This window comes from Elephas maximus, chromosome 7, assembly GCF_024166365.1.
Source record: "Elephas maximus indicus isolate mEleMax1 chromosome 7, mEleMax1 primary haplotype, whole genome shotgun sequence".
In the NCBI taxonomy this organism is placed as follows: domain Eukaryota; kingdom Metazoa; phylum Chordata; class Mammalia; order Proboscidea; family Elephantidae; genus Elephas; species Elephas maximus.
In genome coordinates this window covers 128,677,378-128,700,654 of record NC_064825.1, presented here as the reverse complement: position 1 = coordinate 128,700,654, position 23,277 = coordinate 128,677,378, and the positions used below count along the sequence as shown (strand labels likewise).

At 60.1% G+C, this 23,277-nt stretch overlaps 2 protein-coding genes across 4 annotated transcripts in view; one reads left to right on the top strand and one right to left on the bottom strand.

The window, feature by feature from the left end:
* Nucleotides 1-10,645, top strand: part of LTBP3 (latent transforming growth factor beta binding protein 3) — a 16,660-nt gene extending 6,015 nt beyond the window's left edge. Inside the window, exons 9-28 of one of the 2 annotated variants that reach the window (XM_049892477.1) lie at nucleotides 409-425; nucleotides 500-572; nucleotides 727-825; nucleotides 3,874-3,999; nucleotides 4,094-4,225; nucleotides 4,331-4,459; nucleotides 4,684-4,806; nucleotides 5,047-5,169; nucleotides 6,701-6,823; nucleotides 7,068-7,187; nucleotides 8,005-8,133; nucleotides 8,425-8,592; nucleotides 8,779-8,862; nucleotides 9,043-9,171; nucleotides 9,262-9,399; nucleotides 9,493-9,633; nucleotides 9,733-9,894; nucleotides 9,985-10,065; nucleotides 10,140-10,271; nucleotides 10,394-10,645. In XM_049892477.1, the coding sequence (XP_049748434.1) occupies nucleotides 409-425; nucleotides 500-572; nucleotides 727-825; nucleotides 3,874-3,999; nucleotides 4,094-4,225; nucleotides 4,331-4,459; nucleotides 4,684-4,806; nucleotides 5,047-5,169; nucleotides 6,701-6,823; nucleotides 7,068-7,187; nucleotides 8,005-8,133; nucleotides 8,425-8,592; nucleotides 8,779-8,862; nucleotides 9,043-9,171; nucleotides 9,262-9,399; nucleotides 9,493-9,633; nucleotides 9,733-9,894; nucleotides 9,985-10,065; nucleotides 10,140-10,271; nucleotides 10,394-10,545 (2,381 nt within the window). In that variant the 3' untranslated portion in view covers nucleotides 10,546-10,645. The remainder of the gene's footprint in view (nucleotides 1-408; nucleotides 426-499; nucleotides 573-726; nucleotides 826-3,873; nucleotides 4,000-4,093; nucleotides 4,226-4,330; nucleotides 4,460-4,683; nucleotides 4,807-5,046; nucleotides 5,170-6,700; nucleotides 6,824-7,067; nucleotides 7,188-8,004; nucleotides 8,134-8,424; nucleotides 8,593-8,778; nucleotides 8,863-9,042; nucleotides 9,172-9,261; nucleotides 9,400-9,492; nucleotides 9,634-9,732; nucleotides 9,895-9,984; nucleotides 10,066-10,139; nucleotides 10,272-10,393) is intronic. The other variant, XM_049892478.1, reaches the window with a different exon arrangement.
* Nucleotides 10,635-23,277, bottom strand: SCYL1 (SCY1 like pseudokinase 1). Of its 2 annotated transcripts, none has more exons than XM_049892480.1 (18): nucleotides 23,094-23,277; nucleotides 22,597-22,737; nucleotides 22,275-22,397; nucleotides 21,972-22,198; nucleotides 21,462-21,552; nucleotides 21,217-21,372; nucleotides 18,582-18,740; nucleotides 17,551-17,658; nucleotides 16,676-16,789; nucleotides 14,014-14,169; nucleotides 13,324-13,512; nucleotides 13,132-13,207; nucleotides 12,687-12,851; nucleotides 12,316-12,458; nucleotides 11,725-11,805; nucleotides 11,432-11,644; nucleotides 11,295-11,346; nucleotides 10,635-11,176 (listed from the first exon to the last, which is right to left on the bottom strand). In XM_049892480.1, the coding sequence occupies exons 1-18, from the start codon at nucleotides 23,202-23,204 to the stop codon at nucleotides 11,052-11,054; spliced, it is 2,430 nt and encodes an 809-aa protein (XP_049748437.1). In that variant the 5' UTR covers nucleotides 23,205-23,277; the 3' UTR covers nucleotides 10,635-11,051. The 2 variants fall into 2 exon arrangements, with proteins under 2 accessions (XP_049748437.1, XP_049748438.1); XM_049892481.1 differs by having other exon boundaries at nucleotides 11,734-11,805.

Sequence of the window (23,277 nt, the reverse complement as noted above, 5' to 3'; positions counted from 1 at the left end):
CCTTGACCCCTGATGCACAGCTTTGACCTCAGAATCTAACCCCCAGCTCCTAACCTTGACCCATCCACTGCCCTCCAGATGTATCACTCTACTCCTTTGACTTCTTGATCCCTTTGAGCCATGGATCCAACCCAAATGCTGCCCCCAGACCTGGCCCTCTGACCCTTGACCCAGGGATTTAACCTTGGGCTGGAACCCCCTCATCTTTTATCCATAACCCAAGAACCTGGTCTCCTGACCCTGATGAAGATATTCCTTGACCTCAGGATCTAACCCCTAACTCTTGACCCAGAGACCTGATCATTGAACTCTTGGAGACCCTAACCACAGGTGCCCAGCTGCTCTTCCCAGACCCGACTCCCTTCCCCCAGCCCAGCACTTAAACAGCCCCATCTTCTTGCCTTTCAGTGGTGACCACGGATTCAGTGAGTATTCGAGCCCAGGCGGGAGGGGCGGGAAAGCGAGGGCACCACAGGACTCAGGCCGCTGTCACCCGCAGCCAGTGATCGAGGAGCGGTCAGCACAGCAGAGCCACCCGACCGCCACCACGGCTCCTGCCCGGCCCTACCCGGGTGAGCTGGGCACTGCAGGGACGAGTCACTGCGGGGGGGACTTCACAGCTGAGGCTCTGGGAGGTGGTGGAGCTGGGAGGTGACGTTCCCACCGAGGGCCTGCTGGGAGTGGGGCAGCTAGCCCCCGCTTCACCCCCTGATGTCCTGCCTGCAGAGCTGATCTCCCGCCCCTCGCCGCCCACTGTCCGCTTGTTCCTGCCGGACTTGCCCACGTCCCGCAGTGCGGTGGAGATCGCCCCCACGCAGGTCACAGGTAAGGTCCGCCCGGTGAGGCCACGCCCTGGACAGGCCACGCCCCCAAACTTAGTGCTTTCCGCCTTTCTTCTTCCCTGGTCCTTCCATAATGCTAACAGGCTGTTGGCAACAGCGGTAGCTTTTACCCAGAGTCTGCTGTGGGGTCCGGTGCCTGGATGTGGCAAATGGTCGAGTGCCTTGAAAATCTTATGGAGTAGTTCTACTCTGCACACATGGGGTCTTCATGAATCGGCCCCCACTTGACGGCGACTAAACGGCACTGTGGGGTTGGCTTCTGGGTACAGCAAAAGGTTTGTATTTGATTACTAACCTAAAGGTTGATGGTTCAAACCCACCCAGAAGCACTGTGGGAGAAAGGCCTGGTGTTCTGCCGCTGTAAAGATTATAGCCAAGAAAACCCCATGGAGCAGTTCTGCTCTGCTCACATGGGATTGCCGTGAGCCAGAATCAACTTGACAGCAACTACCAACAACCACAACTTGCCGGGTACTGGTTAGGTGCTGGTGATTCAGCAGTGAACAAAATAGACCAAAAATATGTTGTCCTTGTGCAGCAGACAAACAAACAGATCAATAAGTAAATAGTTAGCCTGTTTTATAAATGCTATGAAAGAAATAGAGAAGGAAGTCTGGGGCTGTGATAATATATAGGGTGGTAATGAACGAAGGCTTTCGGGAGGGGTTTTAAAAGACCGTTAAAGGTTAAAGAAGTGGGGAAGGACTGATGAAGATCAAAGACCACAGCCTTCAGTATGGATTACACCTCAACATAAAGAAAACAAAAATCCTCACAACTGGACCAGCAAGCAACATCATGATAAATGGAGAAAAGATCGAAGTTGTCAAGGATTTCATTTTACTGGCATCCACAATCAACACCCATGGAAGAGCCAGTATTGCACTGGACACATCTGCTGCAAAAGACCTCTTTAGAGTGTTGAAAAGCAAAGATGTTACTTAGAGGACGAAGGTGTGCCTGACAGAAGCCGTGATATTTCCAGTCACCTGACTGGCATGCGAAAATTGGACAATGACTAAGGAAGACTGAAGTAGAATTGATGCCTTTGAATTATGGTGTTGGCAAAGGTTATTGAATATACCATGGGCTACCAGGAGAACAAACAAATCTGTCTTGGAAAAAGGACAGCCAGAGTGCTCCTTAGAAGTGAGGATGGCAAGACTTCATCTCACATACTTTGGACATGTTATCAGGAGGGACTGGTCCCTGGACGACATCGTGCTTGGTAAAGTAGAGGGTCAGAGAAAAAGAGGAAGGCCCTCCATGAGATGGACTGACTTAGTGGCTGAAACTATGGGCTCAAACATAGCAGTGATTGTGAGGATGGTGCACGGCCAGGTGGTGGGTGTTTCATTCTGTTGTACATAGGATCGCTATATTTTGGAACCGACTTGGCAGCACCTAACAACAACAACAATAGGGAAGGAATGAGGTGTGCAGGTTAGGGAAAAGGGACATTCCAAGTGAAGTTTCATCTGGTCAAAGTCATGGAAGCATGAAACCCTGGCAGAGGAGGGCGAAACCACACACAGATCAGTGTTTCTGAACATGCGAAGGGCCAGCATATGGGGAGCCTTAAGAGGCTTGGATTCGATCCCGGAGGCTGTGGGAAATGTCTGCAGGGTTTGGGCATTATAATAATTGTTAGCTCTGACCGAACAATTCCTGTGTACCAGGGACTGTCTTTTAAGAGTTTTACATACCAAATATCATTTAATCTTCTTGCACTCTGTTAAGTGGCCACTGCTAAGCCTCGTTTTCCAGGTGAGAAAAGAGGCTCAGAGAGGTTCAGTAACATGCCCCAAGTCACACAGCTGGGCCAGATTCATGCCCAGGTCTGTGTGGACTTCAAAGCCACCAGGGAGCCACCAGCCTCACTGAGCCCTTGGGCCGTGATGAGCTCCTGGAGTGAGGGCAGGAGTGGAAGGTGGCTGCCTTGGAGGCCTGCATAGCCTGGGTCAACCTAGAGCCAGCCCTGGGGGCTATGGAATGTGGAGGAAAGACATATGGTGAGACTTAGGGAAGGGAGTGTTAAAGAGGCCTAGGGGAGAGGATGGAGAGAGGCACTTCAGGTAGAGGGAACAGCCAGCAAGGCCCACTGGGCAGGTGCCTTTGGGAGGTTGCAGGGTCCAGCTTCACAGCCTGGGTTACATGGGAGAAGGGGACTGGAGATGAGGCTGGTGGGCAGTGGGGACCAAGAAGAGAGAGGTAGAAGGCAGGAAGCCCTGAGACTGGTGACAGAAACAGTGACAGGGTCCCTGGATCTAACTGCCTGTGCACACCCCTTGGGCAAGCCAGAATTCACCAGGGAATCAGCTCCTGCTTGTCTTGGGGCGAGGAAGCAATCAACCATTCTGGAATTGGGGGCTCTGGTTCTGGGGCAAGGGCTGTTGGTGTCACTGGGGTAGAAGATATTGGTGTGACTGAGGCTACAGGGTTTAGCGTATGAGGAGAAGGGGGTTTCAGAACCCCTGGGGTAGAGGTAAGAAGCCCTGGTGGCATAGTGGTTAAGTGCTCAGCTGCTAACCAAAAGGTCATCACTTAGGACCCACCAGCTGCTCTGTGGCAATCTGCTTCCCTAAAGATTTAGGGCACTGGAAACTCTATGGGGTAGTTCTACTCTGAATTGCAGGGCCGCTGTGAGTCGGACTCGACTGCAGTGGGTTTGGTTTTTGGTTTGGGGTAGACGTATTGGGATGACAGAGGGCCCTCAGGGGATGGAAGTATGATGGGGTTTGGGGTGACTGGAGCCAGGGTCTTGAAGAGAGGGGGGATGGAAGTATGAAGGGTCCTGGGGTGAAGGAGCTGGGTTCCTGGTTTGGGGCTATGTGATGTCGTGGAATCGGGATTATCTGGGGTAGAGGTGTCAGGATTGGAATATGGGGGTGCAGGGACCTGAGGTCATGATGTGACCAGGCTCAGGTATTGGGATCATTAGGAACGGGATGTCGAGGTCCCTCCCTGGGGACGCGACAGAGGGTGAGGCCTCCCTGCCCAGGCCCCTGACCTGGCTGGCTCCCGCCCGCAGAGACAGACGAGTGCCGCCTGAACCAGAACATCTGTGGCCACGGAGAGTGCGTCCCGGGCCCCTCCGACTACTCCTGCCACTGCAACCCAGGCTACCGGTCGCACCCTCAGCACCGCTACTGCGTGGGTGAGCGCGGGGCGGGCGGCCGGGCGGGTGGTCCCGGGGACAGCCCTGGGCCCGACACCCTCCTGACGTCTTCCCGCCGGCGGGTCGCCCTCAGACGTGAACGAGTGCGAGGCGGATCCGTGCGGCGCCGGGCGGGGCATCTGCATGAACACTGGAGGCTCCTACAACTGCCACTGCAACCGCGGCTACCGCCTGCACGTCGGCGCCGGGGGGCGCTCGTGCGTGGGTAAGCGCGGGGGCGTGGCCGGGCGGGGCGGCACTGGGCTAATTGGCCCCGGCGGGCTCTCCCTGCGCCACCGCGCACCGCCTCGCGCCTCTTCCTCCCGCTCAGACCTGAACGAGTGCGCTAAGCCCCACCTGTGCGGAGATGGCGGCTTCTGCATCAACTTCCCCGGGCACTACAAGTGCAACTGCTACCCCGGCTACCGGCTCAAGGCCTCCCGACCGCCTGTATGCGAAGGTGGGGAGACCCCGTTCAGGACCAAGGGAGTGGGCTTCTCTGTCTCTCAACTTGGGCTGGGGGCAAGGGCCCGAACTCCTGTCTCTGGCCACTTAGACTTATCAGAAGTTGGGGTCGAGGAGCATGGAGGGCGGGTTCCCTTGCTGATCTAACGGAGGGAAGCCCTGCCGAGGACCTTGTCGGTCCACGGTCCCCAGTCGGGTCCCTTTCCTTCTCCCGTACAGACATCGACGAGTGCCGGGACCCTAGCTCCTGCCCGGATGGCAAATGCGAGAACAAACCCGGGAGCTTCAAGTGCATCGCCTGTCAGCCCGGCTACCGCAGCCAGGGGGGCGGGGCCTGCCGCGGTGAGGGCGGGGTCTCGAAGGCCAGTGGGCGGGGGCTGTCGCGGTGGGGGCGGGGCCCGGGTCAGGGTGGAAGGCGGGGCCTCGGAGGCCAATGGGCGGGGTCCGCTGTGAGGTTGTGGGGAGGTGGCGCCCGGTCCGCCTGGGAAGGGGACGAAGGAGCCCGTGAGAGTGGAGGCCCGGGAGTGAAGGCCCCCACGGCGGCGCGGGGTCGGAGTCCGAGGCAAGCCTTCTCCGCCGCAGACGTGAACGAGTGCGCCGAGGGCAGTCCCTGCGCGCCGGGTTGGTGTGAGAACCTCCCAGGCTCCTTCCGCTGCACGTGCGCCCAGGGCTACGCGCTCGCGCCGGACGGCCGCAGCTGCCTGGGTGAGCCCCAGTCCTGCACCCTATCCGGCCACCCGCTCCCGCGCCAACGCTGGGACCTGGGCACCCTGTCTGTACAACGGGTGGGTGGAAGGTGGCTAACTCATGCCCTGGTTCATTGATCGGTCACTCATTCTCTGAGCGCACCTCACCGAGGAAGGTCTGCCAGAGTTTCTACACAGGGTGTTAGGTGGCTAGGCTTGAAGCTGAGTGTACAAAGCACATTACCTGCATTTGAAGGGGAGAAAAATTGATGTCAAAGAACGGGGGGGACGGTGATAGCCACACACCCCCGCACGAATGTTTATTACGCACCAGTAGAGGGGCTGAAGGCAGGGATTCAGAAAAACTGGGACACAGTATGGAGTTCAGGAGTGTGGACCTGGATGGAGCTGGGATGCTCCCAGAAACACCAGCGGTTTCGGGAGGAGGCGGCCTGAGTCGTCTTAAAGGATCAATAGGAATTAGCCAGGCAAAGAAGGGTGAGCGGGACCGACATGCAAGCAGAGGGCTCAGCACAGGCAAAGGCTCATGTGAGAAACTGCACGGAGAGTGCAGGGAACTAACTGTAAGATCTGAGCAGGGAATTAGGGCTGAGGGACAGGTTCAGCTTCATCCTGAAGCATTTTAAGGGGAAGAGTGGGAAGATTCACGATAGTTTTAGAAAGTTCCTTCCTGTTCACGGTCTCAGGGGTGCTAGAGGGTCATCCACTGAAGAGCCCTGGGGTTCAGTCTGTGGAGAGAAGGGGGTCAGGCAGGAGCTGTCAGAGTCGGGGGGCTCAGGAGCATCTCAGAAATCTGAAAGGGAGGCTCCCAGACTCTGTGGGAGAAGGTGGAGCAGAGAACTGCGGAGGCTGCAGGAAGTGGCCACTGAGATTTCCAAGGTGGGGCAGGTCCAGTGAGGAAAAGCCCCCTCTGCTCCTGAGAGTGAGTGGCTGACACTGAGGTGAGGGAAGACTGAGGGGTTGGGGGAAGTGAGGCCAGAGACTGGGCCTGGTTGTCTACATGGAGGTTGAAAACTCCCGAAGAGGGAGTTTATCTGATGGGCACTGACACAATAAAGAGGGTGGGAGGGGTCTAGGTGTGGGCAACGACCAGCTTCTAAGAGCAGTGAAGCTTGTCTTCAGGAGCAAGCCAGGTCCCTTTACGGTGTGAGTGGGAGAAATTATTCTGTGAGAAGAGCAAAGAGATAGGGTGGAGCTTATCTACACAGGAAGAAGGGAGCCATGATGGGTGAGGGGCAGGGGCTCAGAAGTGAGGTTCAAGGAAGGCCAGGGCAGTATGGAAACAGAGGATGGGGGGAGCTTCTGATTGGTGAGGGTGAGTGAAAGGGGTAGGCAGGGCAGGCATCCTAAATGGCCAGAGCTTTTTAGCCTCAACCTGGCCCCAGGTCCCTGACAGCACCTGGCTTGGTCACCTCCTGCTCGTGGTTCTCTTAGCTCTGCGGGCCTCAGCTCTGGTGCCCTAGGCTATGGGGCAGCAGGGACCCAAGACCACCTCCAGCCTGACCCTCTGACACCTCCCTGCCCTGCAGATGTGGACGAGTGTGAGGCTGGGGACGTGTGTGACAATGGCATCTGCACCAACACTCCAGGCTCCTTCCAGTGTCAGTGCCTCTCTGGCTACCACCTGTCAAGGGATCGGAGCCGCTGTGAGGGTGAGGCCTGAGGGGGGGGCTGTCCTGTCCCTCCCTCCCAGCATCTCTGCTGCCGAAGTCCTGAGACCAGGGGCAACCTCAGACAAGCCAGGCACTCCCAGGTCCAGCCCCCACCTAGACCTAAGATGGGGTCTGGGAGTGTGGGACCACGGGCTCTAAGAACACCTTGGCAGTTCCAGGCTGTGTGTGTGTGTGGAAGGGAGTCAGCCCCTGAGAATGTCCACCCCTTCAATCCCCGCACCAGATATTGATGAGTGTGATTTCCCTGCAACCTGCATTGGGGGTGACTGCATCAACACCAACGGTTCCTACAGATGTCTCTGCCCCCAGGGGCACCGGCTGGTGGGCGGCAGGAAGTGCCAAGGTATGGGGGGAGTGGCTGGTGGGCTTGGGAGGGGAAGTGGCAGGGAGCAGTAAGCCCCCAGGCACACTATTGATGTGGCCTGTCATTCCATCCACACATCCGATCACTTCTTCCACTCATTCACCTGGAGTAACAATGATAACACGAATAATGATAGTTAACATTTACGTGTGCCAGGTACTGTCCTGAGCTCTTTACAAATATTAATTCATTGGTCTTCCCCATCAACTGACCCATACGTGTATTCATCCAATAAGTTTACTGAGCACCTACCAAGCACCGTGCTATGTACTAGGGACTAGACAATGATCCAGGGCTCCCAGCTGGGGGAGGCTGAAATGTTAACCAGGTCTCACAGTTCACAGCGCAGGGTGCCCACAGAAGGCTGAGCTAGGATTAATTGCAAAGGAGAGGTGACAGTTGGACTGGGATTTGAAGGGGTTCCAGGAAGAAGAGTGCATGGAATGGTATTCCAAGCCCAAAGAACAGCACGTGCAAAGCACAGAGGTCTGAGAAGCCAGTTGTGTTTTTAGGAGAGAGTAGACACCCGTGCCCCGAGCATAGAGCCGGGGTTCAGCTGGGGTTGTCAGTGCAGGCCACTGGAGGTTTTAAGCAGAATGACAGCAGTGAATATGCATATCTCTACACATACCCGGACTCACACCAGTGGACTTCCTGTTGTGTGTACTTTGAAATCAAAGTGGAAATTTGGGTTCTGAACTTGTGGGAGGCTATGGGGCACACTCCCAGGGACAGAGAAGCTGGGTTTCCTTATCACTGGCTCCTGCTCCTGCTTCTGGCTCTGTACTCCCCGCAGACATAGATGAGTGCAGCCAGGACCCGGGCCTGTGCCTTCCCCATGGGGCCTGTGAGAACCTGCAGGGCTCCTATGTGTGTGTCTGCGATGAAGGCTTCACGCCCACTCAGGACCAGCACGGCTGTGAGGGTGAGTGCTCTCCAGGCCCCTCCCCACACCAGACATCTCCCCTGAGGCGGAGTAGGGGAGATGGATGACACCTGGTTCCACCCTTGGGAATCTGGGGAACAGGAAGAAACCCCTTTTGCCTGGGGAAGTCTGGTGGGACCAGACCTTGCAGGGCCCTGAATGTCACGTTGAGGAGGCTGGCTCTCACAGGGCAACTGAGGGGAAAACGGGAAGAGGGTAGCAGAGGGCTGTGGTGGGCGGGAAGACAGGGCAGTCTGCCTGCCGGACCCTGAGCTGCGCTCTCCCCAGCAGAGATGGAGCAGCCCCACCACAAGAAGGAGTGCTACCTTAACTTCGACGACACGGTATTCTGCGACAGCGTACTGGCCACCAACATCACCCAGCAGGAGTGTTGCTGCTCCCTGGGGGCCGGCTGGGGGGACCACTGCGAGATCTACCCCTGCCCAGTCTACAGCTCAGGTCAGGAGGCGGGCAGGCCCCTTCCCTTCCCAGAGACTGCTTCGTCCTCTGGAAACGGGGAATGGGGGAAATGGCACCTCCCTGGGTGGTTGGAAATCAGGTGGAGAGCGCCAGCCTGAGCCAGACGCCCAGCACGTGCGCTCGTCCTGCCTCCTTCCCTCCCCACCCGCCGCTCTCTCCCCGCAGCTGAGTTCCACAGCCTCTGCCCGGACGGGAAGGGCTACACCCAGGACAACAACATTGTCAACTACGGCATCCCAGCCCACCGCGGTAAGCTCCGCGCGGCCCCACCCACCGAGCGGGACGGCCCCGCCCGTCACATTACGTCATCGCCGGGAAAGCCCCGCCCACTGAGTGCGCTCCGCTCCGGCAGTAACCCCACCCACCTCCCCGGCGGCCTCGGGCGGGGTCGGTAGAGGGCTTGAGCGCCGGCGCCCGGTCCTCCCGCAGACATAGACGAGTGCATGTTGTTTGGGGCCGAGATCTGCAAAGAGGGCAAGTGCGTGAACACGCAGCCCGGCTACGAGTGCTACTGCAAGCAGGGCTTCTATTACGACGGGAACCTGCTGGAGTGCGTGGGTGAGTGGCCTGCCCGAGTGACCGGGGAGCGGAGGCGTCCCCCCCGACCCGGAGCGGCCCCTGCCACCCGCGCTTCTCCTCCTCCCGCAGACGTGGATGAGTGCCTGGATGAATCCAACTGCCGGAACGGAGTGTGTGAGAACACGCGCGGGGGCTACCGCTGCGCCTGCACGCCCCCCGCCGAGTACAGCCCGGCGCAGCGCCAGTGCCTGAGCCCAGAGGAGATGGGTGAGGCCCGGCCGGCCGGCCGGGGAGGCGGGAGGCGGGCGGGGGCCCTGGCCGAGCTGTGACCGCCACCGCACCCACCCCTGCCGCCCGCAGACGTGGACGAGTGCCAGGACCCAGCGGCCTGCCGCCCTGGCCGCTGCGTCAACCTGCCGGGCTCCTACCGCTGCGAGTGCCGCCCGCCCTGGGTGCCCGGGCCCTCGGGCCGCGACTGCCAGCTCCCCGAGAGCCCGGCGGGTGAGGGCAAGGGTCGTCCTGGCCGTGGTCCGGGGCGGGTGGGACGGGGCAGGGAGTCGGTCCGGGCCTCGGACCTCCCCTGACGCCCTTCTCCGGCAGATCGCGCTCCGGAGCGGCGCGACGTGTGCTGGGGCCAGCGCGGGGAGGACGGCATGTGCTCCGGCCCTCTGGCCGGGCCCGCCCTCACCTTCGACGACTGCTGCTGCCGCCAGGGCCGCGGCTGGGGCGCCCAGTGTCGCCCGTGCCCGCCGCGCGGCGCGGGTGAGCCCACCGAGGGGGATGGGGCTTGGGAGCCCGGGGTGGAAGCGGGGTGCCCCGACGCCGCTGAGCGCACGCACCCGCTCCTCCCAGGGTCCCAGTGCCCGACTTCACAGAGCGAGAGCAATTCCTTCTGGGACGCGAGTCCCCTGCTGCTGGGGAAGGCTCCGCGAGGTGAGGAGGCGCGAGGAGGCGGAGGGGTCGGGGCCCCCGCTGGGGTCGGTGCTGACGCCCGCCTTCTGGCGCAGACGAGGACAGCTCGGAGGAGGATTCGGACGAGTGCCGCTGCGTGAGCGGCCGCTGCGTGCCGCGTCCCGGAGGCGCCGTATGCGAGTGTCCAGGCGGCTTCCAGCTCGACTCCTCCCGCGCCCGCTGCGTCGGTGAGCCTGGGCCGCGGCGGGGCGGGGCGGGGCGGGGCGGCCGCAGAGGTCCCGGCTCGGAGAGGTCCCGGCTCAGGGCACTGCGGCTCCGGCGCCCGCAAAGACCTTACTCTCCCCCCTAGACATCGACGAGTGCCGCGAGCTGAACCAGCGCGGGCTGCTGTGCAAGAGCGAGCGCTGTGTAAACACGAGTGGTTCCTTCCGCTGCGTCTGCAAAGCCGGCTTCGCCCGCAGCCGTCCGCATGGGGCTTGCGTGCCCCAGCGCCGCCGCTGACACAACCCTCGCCGGACCTCGGCGACCACTGCGGTTCCCGCCCGAGACTCGGGGCGAGCTGGAACTCTGCTCCTGCCCCGACCCAGGGTTCCAACCCAGGACCCAGGACCCTCAGCCCGCAGACCCATTAGCGAGCTCTGTGACCCGAAACGGCTGCAGGCCCTGTCAGCATCATGGGCTGATGTTGGGTACCCGGGGGCGCGGCCGTCCCTCCTTCCAGGGAGTGGTCCCTAGAAACGGATAAATCGGATCGTCCGCTTTACTCTTGGCTTTTGAAGCAAATGCTACTGTGGTAGGTGTGGAGTTCCTAGGGTAGCATCAGACCCCAGGCCACCTCGGCCCAGAGTAGGCCCAGGACAGGGAGTGTGAAATAGAATTTACTGTGGCTCTGATTATGTACACTCGGATGTGCCTGGCTGGGGCCGGGCTCACATGGTTTGTACAATAAATACACCTGAAGGGCCTGCTCCCCGCACAGCAAGCCAGGGAGCGCCCACACCGGCGGTTCAGTCCAGCTTCCGGGCACCCAGCTTCATGGGGCCCTTGGCCGCCTTCCTCTCTGCTCGTTTGGCCTCCATCTCCCGCCTACGCTCCTCCCGCTTCTTCCTGGCCAGCTCCGCCTTGGCCTGTCCTAGGGGTGGAAAGGGGAGGCCACTCAGGGCATCTGGGTGGAGTCAGGTCTGCTCCCCAGCCCACACCTACCCTAGGGTGGGAGCTAGGCTGACACCCCTCCCAAGAGAGGCACTTACGGTCCACATCCAGGCTCTCCCAGTTGTGGTCACCCCACGACTCTGGCTTGAGCTGAAAAGGGAAGGGTGGGTTGGGGTGAGGGCCAACTGCCGGCCGAGGTCGGCTCCAAGTCTGCACCCAACCCTGCCTGTTTTACCTGGGAGCCTGTCTCCCGACGTGCGGTCAGGGCGGCGAATGGGTCGCCCTTGTCGCTGGGTTCTGGGTGGCCCCAGTTATACTCGCTGGCTAGCCGTGTGCCCTCAGGGGGTGGTTCTGGAGGGCTTGGTTCCTGCCAGCCCTGCTCCCAAGAGCCCTCAGCCTCCCAGCTGCTCCAGTCCGAATCCAGGGATTTGTGGTCAGAGTTGGCAGCCTGCAGGAAAGGAATGGGGAGGTAGTGCCTGCCCTGCTCCCTACATGGACCCCCCCCCGCCCCCGCACCCCTGCACTGACCAGGCTCACCTGCCCAGCCCGGCCCACTTGGCCGCCCGTGCTCCAGTCATCCTGTTGGGCCAGCACAGACTCGGCCTCCTGCTGCAGAGTGGAAAGAAGTTCATGACCCCCACCCCACACCAAAAAGGGCGAGTAACGGGGCACTGGCCTTCAGCTTTTCACTTCCAGTCTCATTCATTCCTTGGGCCCTGCTTCCCACCTCTAAAGTGTATATGCTGAGCCCTGCCATCACCCCTCTGAGGCTGGAGAAAGATCTAGATGCTCCATGCCCCTCTGGTGGGGGGACTGAGACACCCATCTTCATGGATGGGGGAGCTGGGCCCGGAGTTCTGCCCCCATCCCCTTACCCTTCAGAGCAGCCTCACTCGTCCTCATCCTCATCCTCTCAATTCCCACCCTGCTCCCAGGGGTCGTGGAGTTGAGTGGGGGGCTCAGCTGCTGACTACACAAGAGCCACTCCATGTCACCTCACAGGAATGCTGTGCAGATGAGGACAGGCCTGATTGTAGCCAGGCTGCACATGAGCTCACTGAATAGTAGCCTGTACCCTTTGGGCTAGGGTCCCCTGTGAGTTCCCTGAGCCCCACTTACCTCCAGGCTGCCCCAGTCTTCATCATCCCATCTGTCGGTAGAGCTGGTGTCCTCTGCTGTGTCCCTGCCCTCCTCCTGTGTCTCCCACTGGCCCGAGGCAGAGGGGGCAGCAGGGACAGGGGTGGGGGCTGGGGCAGGCAGTCCTGGGAAGCAGAGGCTCAATGAGCACCCCAGACTGGGCCCCAGAGAGGTCTCGGTCAGGGCAGAGGTCGGTGCAGTGTGTGTGGTGGGGAGAGGGGCACCATGAAGCCCATGGGGTGACTAGACTGTGGCCCCATCCCTTATGCCCCCATCACCACCCGAAGCAGCTCCTGGGTACCCGTACCCTGAAGCCCTCTCAGCCATCAGTGTAGACAGTCTAGGACACTCACCCTCGGGCACTGGCCGCTGGGGGACATTGGTCTCAGTGGGGGCAGCCGTGGGATGTGCACGGATCAACTTGGAGGTGAGCGAGGAAACCCCCGTCACAGCCCATCCTGCCCAGCTGGCTGCAGCTCCTCCCATCCCGGGGCTGGAAGCCGCATGGACATCCTTCTCTGGGCAGTGGCAGGAGAAAAAAGTGGGTGTGACCTCAGCTTCCGGTGAGGAAACTGACACAGAAACCAAGCGACCCAGAGCACGCCCCTGCCCTAGCTAGGCCTGGGTTCTCCCATCTGTGAGTGACAGTAGGGAGGGCAAGGGGGCAGTGTCGAGCCTGCTCTTTAAGGTTCTCCCAGCTTTCTCATACTCTACCTGGCGGGAGGGGAGCAGGACAGGGAACGTGATGGCCACTGGTGTGGCAGGAGGACAGGGGAACATGACTGTGGGCCTACTCACCCACTTCCGCCAGCTGGGTGGGATCTTCTGACACCGACTCCAGTTTGGACAGGAAGCTCCGGATGGCCTTGAAGGCCTGAGGGGGAGCAAGAGGCAGAGCTGGGTCTCAGGCTCCCAAGGGCCTGCCAGGCCAGCAGGCCTGAATCCCCCTCCGCCAGCCCTGGCTCCAGGCCCTCCCCTGCCGTGCCTTACCTGATCCCGCACAGATTTCTCGGGGTCCACAGTGAGGCTGCACAGCACAGGCAGGATCTTGTGCGCACAGTCACTCATCGAATAGAGGTTGTGGGTGGCAGCGAAGCCCAGGACGCCCGCAACCCGGGACGGGGCAAATGGGTCCTTGGTGGCCCGACTGAAGGCGGAGGTGAGAACCCTGTGTCTGGTCTGGGATGGGGCAGGAGAGAGGACTCCTGAGCAGGCAGGGTCAACCCTGGGGACCAAACTGCCAGGCCTTATGCCCCAGAGCAGAAGCTGCCCACAGGGCCCCAGTCTGAAAGATAGGCACTCATCACCAACAACTTAAGATGGGAAGAGGTGACAGAGGTCCTGGCTTCTCCTCACAGATCACTGGGCGCCAGGCTGCCTCAGGGCAACGGGGACATCTGCCTCCCTTCTTCCCTGCCCTGCTGGCCTGATTCACTGATTCCTATTACCTGTCTGGACACCTCAGGCATGAGTTTACAAACCCCGGCTGAGAAGGTCCACACAGGCCATGGGGCCAAGCAGGCCTGGGTTCTAATCTCAGACCCACTATCTACTGGCTGTGTGACCTGGTGCAACTCATTCCACCTCCGCAAGCCCAGACATCAGGCCTTGGTCTCTGGGAGGATGGCGGTTCACCCACATAGGGTGCCCCGCCCAGAAGTGGCCCAAGTGGGCACTCACGCTGGCACTGAGGTAGGAGCCGATCTTGCCCAGGCAGACCGTGGTATTGCAGCGGATGGGGCCCTGCTCGTCCTTGGCCTGTAGCCGTGCAAAGTGCTTCATCAGCTCCACGTTGAGGTTGGTCTCGTTCAGCTTTGGGGCCAGAAGCAGCATGGACTGTGGGGTGGGAACAGCAGAGATTGTGGGCTGGGCCAGTGGGTGGGCAAAGGGCCACATGCAGGAGTAGCCTCCTGGTTGGGTACTGAGGCCCCTGGTAGCCCTCAGCACTGAGCAGGCCAGCCAAAGCCCTGCCTGGAGCCCAGTGGCACCTGCCACAGGGATCAAGTCCGCACTCCCCAGCCCAGCGCTCAGGTCTGCCCTCCATTCCGGCCTCACTCGTTTCCTAGGCCCTGGTTACTGCCTGGCCCTCTGCACATTTGTTCCCTCTGCCTGTGATCCCCATCCCACACACACAACTCTAAATCTCACTCACAGTGATATGCAGCTAGGGCCCCATGTGCCCACAGGCCACACACATGAGCCCTGCCCTGCTCTGCCAAATGTCTCTCAGGACTGGTACTCCTGAGAGTACCCTCGTCCTCGTTGTGGGCCCTGAGCCCCTTTGCCCTTGGACCACAGCTGCTGCCTCTCCCATCATCTCCCACCAGGATCACCTCCTTCCACATCTATGGTCTTGGATCCCAAATCCATCCTGCACCCAGCAACAGCTGGAGCAATCTATCCCAAACACCTCCACAACCTCCCTACTCCCCCCTATAACCCTACAATGACATCCCCATGCCCAGAGTCTCACAAGGCCCTGCAGGTCTGACCCCTACCTCCCTGGCCTTCCTATTCCTCTGATAGGCCAGAGGTCACAGTGGCTGCTCTGACCTCAGCCATGCAGCCCCCACTGCCACCACAGCCACCTTCTGGGAAGTCTGCCCTGCTCTCTAAGCCCCTGACCCTGCCCACCCATGTGTACCCTGCGCCCACCTCACACTTCCCCATCCCAGCCTTTCACCTGCTCCCAGTTCACACTCAGCATCCTCTGCCAGACTCAGCGCCCCTTCCCCCAGCCCCCTGTCAGTACCACCTACCACCCAGCCCAGTCCTGGCCCCTACCCAGAACGCTGAGGAAGGGGCTGCCCCACTTCTCTGGTCTTTAAGCCTGTCTGCACTCACCATCTCCTGTTGCTCTCTGTTCTCTGCTCTCTCTCGGGCGCCCTCCACCCCGACTTCACGCACCCCCCACTCCACCACACTGGCTCAGGCTGAAGTCCCCTGTGACCTCCACATAGCTAAATCCAATGGCTAATTCTCCATCCTCACCAAACGTGACCCCTCAGCAGCTCTGACACTGCCGAGCTCTTGCTCTTCTTTGAAACGCTAGTCTCTGGGCTCCCAGGACACAGTCCTAGTTCCCCTTGACCCGCTGGCTGCTCCTGTCTCCTCTTGCTGCTTCCTCTGTTTTGACTCAAACTTGTCCCACACCAGACAGTCCAGCGTCAGGTCTCTGGCCTCTTCTCTTCCATCCCTGCACTCTCCCAGGGGATCACGTCCATTTCACGGCTTTCAAAGCCCTCTGTGAGCCGACGACTCCCAAGTGTGCACCTCCAGCTGACTTCCCTAAACTTCAGACACAGGTAACCTGTGGCCAACCTGACCACGCCACTGGCTAGGTGCCGTGTGACCTCCTCCCAGTCTGCTCAGTAAACAGCCACTTCGCTTCCCATTTGCTCAGTCCAAAAACCTCGGAGCCATCCTTGACTCCATACCCAGTCTGTTAAGCTCAGTTGGCTCCACCTTCCGTATAGGGCCCCTTCTTTCCACCTGCTGCTGCCGCTCGGCTCAGAGCTGCCGTCATCTCTCACCTGGGTCACTGCAACAGCCCCCAACAGTCTCCCAGCTTCCACCCTTGGCCCTGACAGTGCATCTCCACACAGAGGTCTCCGCCACTCCTCTGTTCAGGCCCCCAGTGGCCCATCTCACTCCCAGTGACTGTACCAGGTCCCTGCCACACCCTACCAGGCCCGCCCCACCCATTACCCCTCTGACTTCAACTGTTCTCCCACAACCGCTCCCCTTTGTCACACCAGACTTCCCGTGCGACTTCTACACTCCAGGCCCATTCCCACCTTTGGGCCTTTGCACTTGCTGTTCCTGCTGCCAAAAACACCTCCTTGAATCGCCAGGAGGCTTGCTACCTCACCTCCTTTCCATAAACGACACCTCCTCAGCAAGGTCTTCCCTGACCATTCTTCATAAAACTGCAAACCCCTGTCCCCACACTCTCCATCTCCTTTCCCTGGCTCAGGTGGTTTTCTAACATAAAATAAACATTTCCTAACTCTGCCTACTGTCTGCCGGGCCCACTCCCAAGCAAGGGGAGCTCCCTGAGAGCAGGAGCGTGGCCTGCCTTTGCACGCTGTGTTCTGCATGACATAGGGCACAGGGCTGGGTGCTCAGTGTCTGCTGAGTGGAGGACCGTGAGCCGTGCTCCCCGCTGCTTCCTCCCAGCTCAGTGGCTACACCTCCTGTGCCCACAGCCTCACCCCACACTGCAGGTGACCTACATAACCCGCTCTAGACCTACAACCAAAACCTGGCCATGTGTCCTGGGGTGATTCCCCCCAAGCCTTGGAACACCAGGGGCGGCCACTTTGGGCCTGGCCATGCCCACCTTGACCGTCTGCTCCCGGATGGCAGGGTTGGTGTCCAGAAAGCCATGCACGACGTGGGGGAAGATCTGGCTGTTGACTGTTGGCTCATCGAGGTACTGGATGAACTGCTCCATCTGCGGGCCAGGGTGGGTAAGAACACGGTCAGCCCCTCCTAACCCCCTTAACCCCCACAGGCCACTCTGGGCTTGGCTTCTCCAGGCAGGCACTGGCTGGCCAGGTCAGCCTCCTGAGCCCCTCACCCCTCTGCGGCCTCAGGTTCACACAGAGGGTTGAGAAAAGGCTGGGCAGGTGCTGGAAGAGCCAAGATGGGAGTTGGGAGGCCTAGCTTCTGGCCCTGCTCAGTTGGCAGACTGAGCCATGGCCCCTCTCAGAGGCCCCTGCTCCACACCTCCCTGCCCACACAGTGCTGTGACAAGGGCCACTGTGTGTGGCAGGAGAGGGAATAAACACCTGAGAGTCGCCAGTACTTCCTGGCTCCCCCCTAAATTCCATCCACCTTGATCTGGCCCTCAGCTGCCCTGAGTTGGCAGGAGAAACTAGCCCCGCTCTAGAAGTGAGAGAATGGGGTCTCCGGGGCTGAGTGACCTGCCAGAGCCTGGGGGTGTCAGAGTCCTGTGGCCAGGCAGGCTGGGAATTCCCCAAGCTGCCAGGGAACCCTTGGATGACCTCCCTTCCCTAAGAGCCCAGCCTCACTGAGCCCCTCACCTGTATGTGCTGGGGGGAGGGGTTTCGGGGCCCCTATGCAACCAGGGAGGGATCTCTAGCCAACAGCTGGGGCATAGGCAGGGACTTCCAGGGCCAAGTAGACCTTCCCCAGCAGCAGGGTGGGGTCTGCACAGGGTATAGGAGGGCAGGGTCCGGACAAGGCACCCACCTGCTGTAGGAGTCGGATGCGCATGGCCCGGTCGGTGGATGAGAACATCTTCACCACAACGGGAATAACCTTCTGTTGATACTCCTCTGCGCTGAGGAACTTTCCCACCTGAAGGAGGAGCAGGCTGGGGCTCAGCTACCTCCACGGGCGGTGGAGGTGTGACTCCAACAGGCCCACCTGACTTCCATGTGCTCCCTTCCTGCCAATTTCCCAGGGCAGGAACAGAGTGACAGCAGAGCAGGAACAGGGAGGGACGGGCCTTTCCTCAGCAGCCCCTCTGCTCGTGCTCCGTCTCCGTGAGCCCTGCCCTCAACCTCTTCTGGGTCAAGGCCTCTTTCAGAAGGCCAAGACAGACTGCGTCCCTCTCCAGAAGCAGGCGCCCATATACCACAGGTGCCCACACCACACGTGCCCACACACACAGCATTCTGCCTGTACTTTCTCAAGGTTCCCAGCTAAACAGGATTCTCTTGTCTCCTTCTCACACCACCCCTGGCAAGGGGAAGGACTCTCCCAGGGTGGGCAAAGCAAGGGATATTAGGTGCCCACATCAAGGGTGGGCTGGGGCCTGAAGAAGGGGCCAAAGGATCCAGCTTCCAGAAGCCAGGTGAGCTACTGCTGAGGGGTCAGGTGGAAGAATGGGAAGTGGGGTGGTGGGCAGGTGACCCTCTGGGCCCTGGGAACCGGGGTGACAGCTCAGGCCAGGGTGGCCATCTCAGGGAAATGGAGGAAGGGCTGAGGGCTCTAAAGCAAGGGGTCTGTAGAGGAAGACCTTTGGAGGCACACAATCTTTTGTCCCCACGGGCAAGAAGTCCTCACAGCCTCCCTAGCAGCTGGCCAGGTGGCCCTGGCTGGCCAAACCACCAGGATACCAGCTTGAATCTGCCCCAACCAGGCTGCCGCTGCCCGGGATGGCCCTGAAGGACTGTCCCCCATACCAGGGCCTTCCCTTTTGCACCAGCTCTCTGAACCCCAAGCCCAAAGCCCCTGGCCTGTTCGGTGTCCCCAGCAAGGCTCCTGGCCCCACTTACCTTGAAGAGGGGTGTGAGGACCACAGCTCCAGCACTACCAAACTCAAAGGCAGTCAGCAGCTGGGGCAGCACCTTGTGCCGGCAGAAGTCCTCAGGGAATGTGTCCAGGCTCTTGCTCAGCTCTTGGAAGAACTTTTGCTTCTCAGCTGGCTCTTTGATCTAGGGGAGCAACGAGAGGGCGCAGGGAGGAAACAGGCCTGATCACGGGCCCCCGAGCCATGGGCGAGAGTGGGGTTGCCCCCAGCCAGAAGGAGCAGAAGTGAAGCTTGTGGGTGCTGAAGCCCAACAGCCTGGGTTCGAACCCCCACTCCCCGATGTACAAGCAGTGGAACCTTAGACAAGTTCCTACATCTGTAAAATAAGACAGTAACTGTACCACCTGTTGCTGAAGACTCAAGGAGAAAATCCATGTAAATTCCCGGCACACAGCACGTGATTGGTCGTTTAGATGTTGTCATTCTCATCACCACCTCCACAGCACCTGATCCTTGTCAGGAGGGGAGCCACTAGGGGACCAGCCCCTTTATCACTGTTGTGTCTACTCCTCACAACAACCCTAAGGTGTGAGTACCACTAACCCCATCACACATGTGAGGAAACTGAAGCTCACAGAGGCAAAGTGGCTTCTTCAGTTTCCCTGGCCCCTGCCAGTGCAACTCCACCATGGGGGTGAAGAGGTTCACGACAGGCTATGAGAAGGCGGGGATCAGACCCAGGTCACCCCCAGACCCATTCCTCCGGCAGGGCCAAAACGGACCAGGCCATCAGCTCGAAGGTTGTCTTTAATCTTCCTCGCTCTCCTTTTACACCTGTTGCTGCCGACTTGATTCCGAATTCATAGCAACCCTATAGGACAGAGTAGAACCGCCCCGTAGGGTTTCCACGGAGTGGCTCATGGATTCAAACTGCCAACTGTTTGGTTGGCAGCCAAGTGCTTAACCACTACACAACCACGGGCCCCCTCCTTTACAGAGACGTTCTCATATAATCTTCCAGACAACTTTACGAGGTAGGTGCCAACATAAGCCACATTTGACTGAGGAAACTGAGGCACAGGGTGAGGAGCTTGTCCAAGGTCACACAGCTAGCTAGCAGTCAGGGGAAGGTGTGACCCAAGGCTCTGGCACTCACTTGGATCCCCATGCTGTGCTGCACCCTGTGAAAAGGTGCTATCGCCTCCCCATTCGCAAGGAGGAGGCTGAGGCTCAGGATCACCCAGTTCTGTACGCTTCCAAAGTCCCTGTGCTCTCTGCTGTACCCTTGGCCACCACCTGGCCCAGGACAGGTGACCTCTGGCTGGGGAAGAGGAGGGCCTGGCTGCCCTCGAGCAGCTCATCCCAGCACGGGAGGCAGGCAGGCTGGGTGCTCTGACTGCAAGGTTCCTGGGGAGCCATGGCCCACAGGGACAACCCCACCCAAGATCCCACATTGAGAGCCACAGCCCAGGATCTCTCCACCACTCCACCCAGTGACAGACAGACAGTGTCCTCCCAAGTCTTTGGGGCTGGCCAGAAACAGCCCACTTCCTGTGGACATTTTAAGGAGAAAGGCAGGTGTTTCTTGGGCTATGGCCAGACAGCCCTGCAGGCAGGGCCAGCCATGTGAGGAGAACTCCAGGTAACAAAGCTCCCACTGCCCCACACCACCCAGGAGGCCACAGGGCTCAGTGTTCCTGGTCGCTTCCCCTTCAAGACACAGTTCAGGTCCCCCACCTTCGAAGGGCCTGCTCCCTGCCTGCATCGGGACTTCACAGACCCTGCTCCCTCAGGGTTTGTAGACTTGTCATTCTCCGCCCTCACCCCAGATCCCCAGCCCCTCAGGAGCTGGGGCTGTGTCTGCCACCTCTCTGTGTGCCTCACACATGGCTGGGTCAAGCAGATGTGGCCTCTCCCACTCCCCACAACAATCCTAAGGGGAAGCAAATACTACCCTCATCCCCACTATACAGATGTGAAAACTGAGATTCAAAGGAGTTATGTAGAGCATTCCCTCCTCACCATGCTATTCTCTCTGCTTGGAATGCTCCTCCCCCAGCTGCCATCCCCAGGGCCCCCACCTTCATGTCCTTCAGAGAGCCCTTCCCTGAGTACCCCACCCCTGTGTTTTCCTACCCCCCACCCAGAGCACAGGTTTCCTTATGTGTGTTTTCTGTCCCCAAAGTGAGTCCGCAAGGGTAGGAGCCTGGTCCATTCACTCCCTGCCCGATCCTTGAGGGCAGTGCCTACATGACTCTCCTTCCTCAACCCTGCTGCCCACGCCCCAGCCCAGCACATGGCATTGTACACGTCTGGGGGCCAGAACCAGATGCATCTGTGGAATTCACGGAGGAACAGGAGCAGCCACTAAGGACCTACTACGTGCCGAACACTATACTGTGGACTTTACTCACTGACACTTCACCGTGCTCCTTTGAAGTAGGCACCATTGTTATTATTATCCCTATTTTAGAACCAAGAGACCTGGCTTGGGCCATGAGAAGTCACATAGCAAGTAAGAATTAGAGGCAGGAATGTGAACCCAGATGGGCCTAACTCCACAGCCTGTGCTTGTCTCCAGAGGGTACAAGTATGAAGGACCCACAAGGGAGTGGGATGGGGAACAGACGGGCCAAAGCACAGGTGGGGTGCAGACTCACCTGAATCTCTTCCAGAAAGAGGTTGGTCTCCACGAAGCGGTTGCTCATGAAGCCGCCAGGTGCCCGGCAGTTCTGCAGAAAACGGGCCGGGTTGGGGCGCACCTTGGGGTTGGCTCCAACCAGCTCGCAGTAGTGCGGCACCAGTGATTTGGGGATCTACGGAAGAAGGGTCAGGGTCAAGGGGGGGGTGGCTGGCTGACAGGAAGGACTGGGGCAGGAAGAGTAGCCAGAGGCTAGACACTCACCTTCCCGGGGTTGCGCAGAGCAGCTGCCCGCAGCAAGGGCCCATTGAAGACCTCCCAAATGAGGCAGCCCAGGCGCCACATGTCAGCTGACCTGCAGCAGTGACCCAGAGCCGTTCAGGGTCCCACTGCCCACCAGGGCAGGCCTGGCCTCCAACTTGCCTTGGGCAGCAGGCCATGCCACTGCATGGCAGGCAGCCCTGGGCTGGGTCCCTCAGATGATCCTCCCATCAGCCCCAAGAAGCAAATTTTATTAGCCCCATTTGACAGACGAAGAAACTGAGGCTCAGAGAAGCAAGGACATCTGCCCCAGATCACACAGCTTTCAAATTCAGAAGCATCTGATCCTGTCACCTGTTGTTCATCCTGCCCCACCACCCTGAGGATTCTGGGAACAGAGGAGTGGGCCCACCCTGAGGACCCCAGTGCCCTTCCCAGATGGGCAGCAAGGGGCAGGGAGCTCAGGAACCTACAGCACAGGGTAGGTTGGGGAATGCCCCCCCAGTCACCCACCACTTTTCCCCGACTGTTCTGCCACTGCTGTCAGCCAACTCTGGGGGGTCGTACTGTTCAAGCTCAGGGACGCCCTTGCGGGGGGGCCCCCCGCCATCGCCCTGGGCTGAGTACATGTAGTCCAGACCCCCAAGCTTCCACTCCCCTGCGCGGTCCACGAACACCGCCGCCATGCAGACATTGTTGTGGACGAGGCTGCAGTCGTTGACCAGGAAGCTGAGGGCTTTCTGGGGGCAGAAGGAGTTGTCACCCCCAGCACCTGCAGCCCACCCCTGCCCTTGTTACCCCTGCCCGCCAACTCACCACAATCTGGTGCAGCCCCCAGGAGAGCTCCAGCTCCTTCAGGCCACCAGCCTCCACTCGTGCCTTGAGATACATTCCCAGTGGGGTCACAGCTTCTGTCACTATGTGGAGGCATTTCTCTGTCTGGGGAAGCAGACATGGGGATATCAGGGTGGGGTAGGGGGAGAGAAGAGGAAGGTGAGGGAGAGGCGGAGAAGGGGAGCCAAATCTGGGGGCTGAGACAGAAGAGGTGGAAACCAAGGGACAAGAAGAGAGGAGACTTTGAGGGGCTGGAGACTGGGAAAGAGTTAGGGGCAGAGGGGGACAACTGGGCAGCAGGTACCTCCAGCCCGTCGATGTAGGCCAGAATGTTGGGGTGTCGGAGGGTCTTGAGGCGCTTGAAGGCAGCTTTGGCCACCTGCGTCTGCTCTTCCGCGCCGGGCTTCACGTCATACACGAAGATGGACACCGGGCTGCCTGTGGCCTGTGGGGGGCATGGGGGCCAGGGAGCATGGGGGCCTGAGGGCGGGGCGCGCTCGCCAGTTCCAAGTGTCCTCAGCCTGTTTGGGACCGGAAGTTAAGGGCCGCCGGCCGGGTCTCGCCCCAGGTCAGCCACTGGGGACTTGGTCAGTCCACGTGACTCGGCCCCGTCCGCCTGGCCGTCCCTCGGTCCTTCCGCCCGCCACGTCGACGCTGCCAGGCCTGCCCGCCCCCTCCTCCGGCCCGTTGCCCGGGAGGCTCGGGGGCCACGTCAGGCGGGACGCGACGCAGCGGGGCCGGCGGCGAGGACTAGGCGAGGCCGGGGTTGGGCCTCGGCCTGCAGAGCGGGGCCGTGCTCACCTTCTTCCGGCCGCGATGCAGGGCCCAGAGGCCGGGCGGGCCGCCCTCGAGGGGCTCTGGGATGAGCTCGAACGGGAAGTCCCGGACCGGGTCCCGGGCGAAGAACCACATCCTCCCCGCCGCCGCGGCGGGCTCGGGCGCCTTCGCTCCGGGTCCTCCGGCCGCCCGAGCCGGGGCGGGGCGG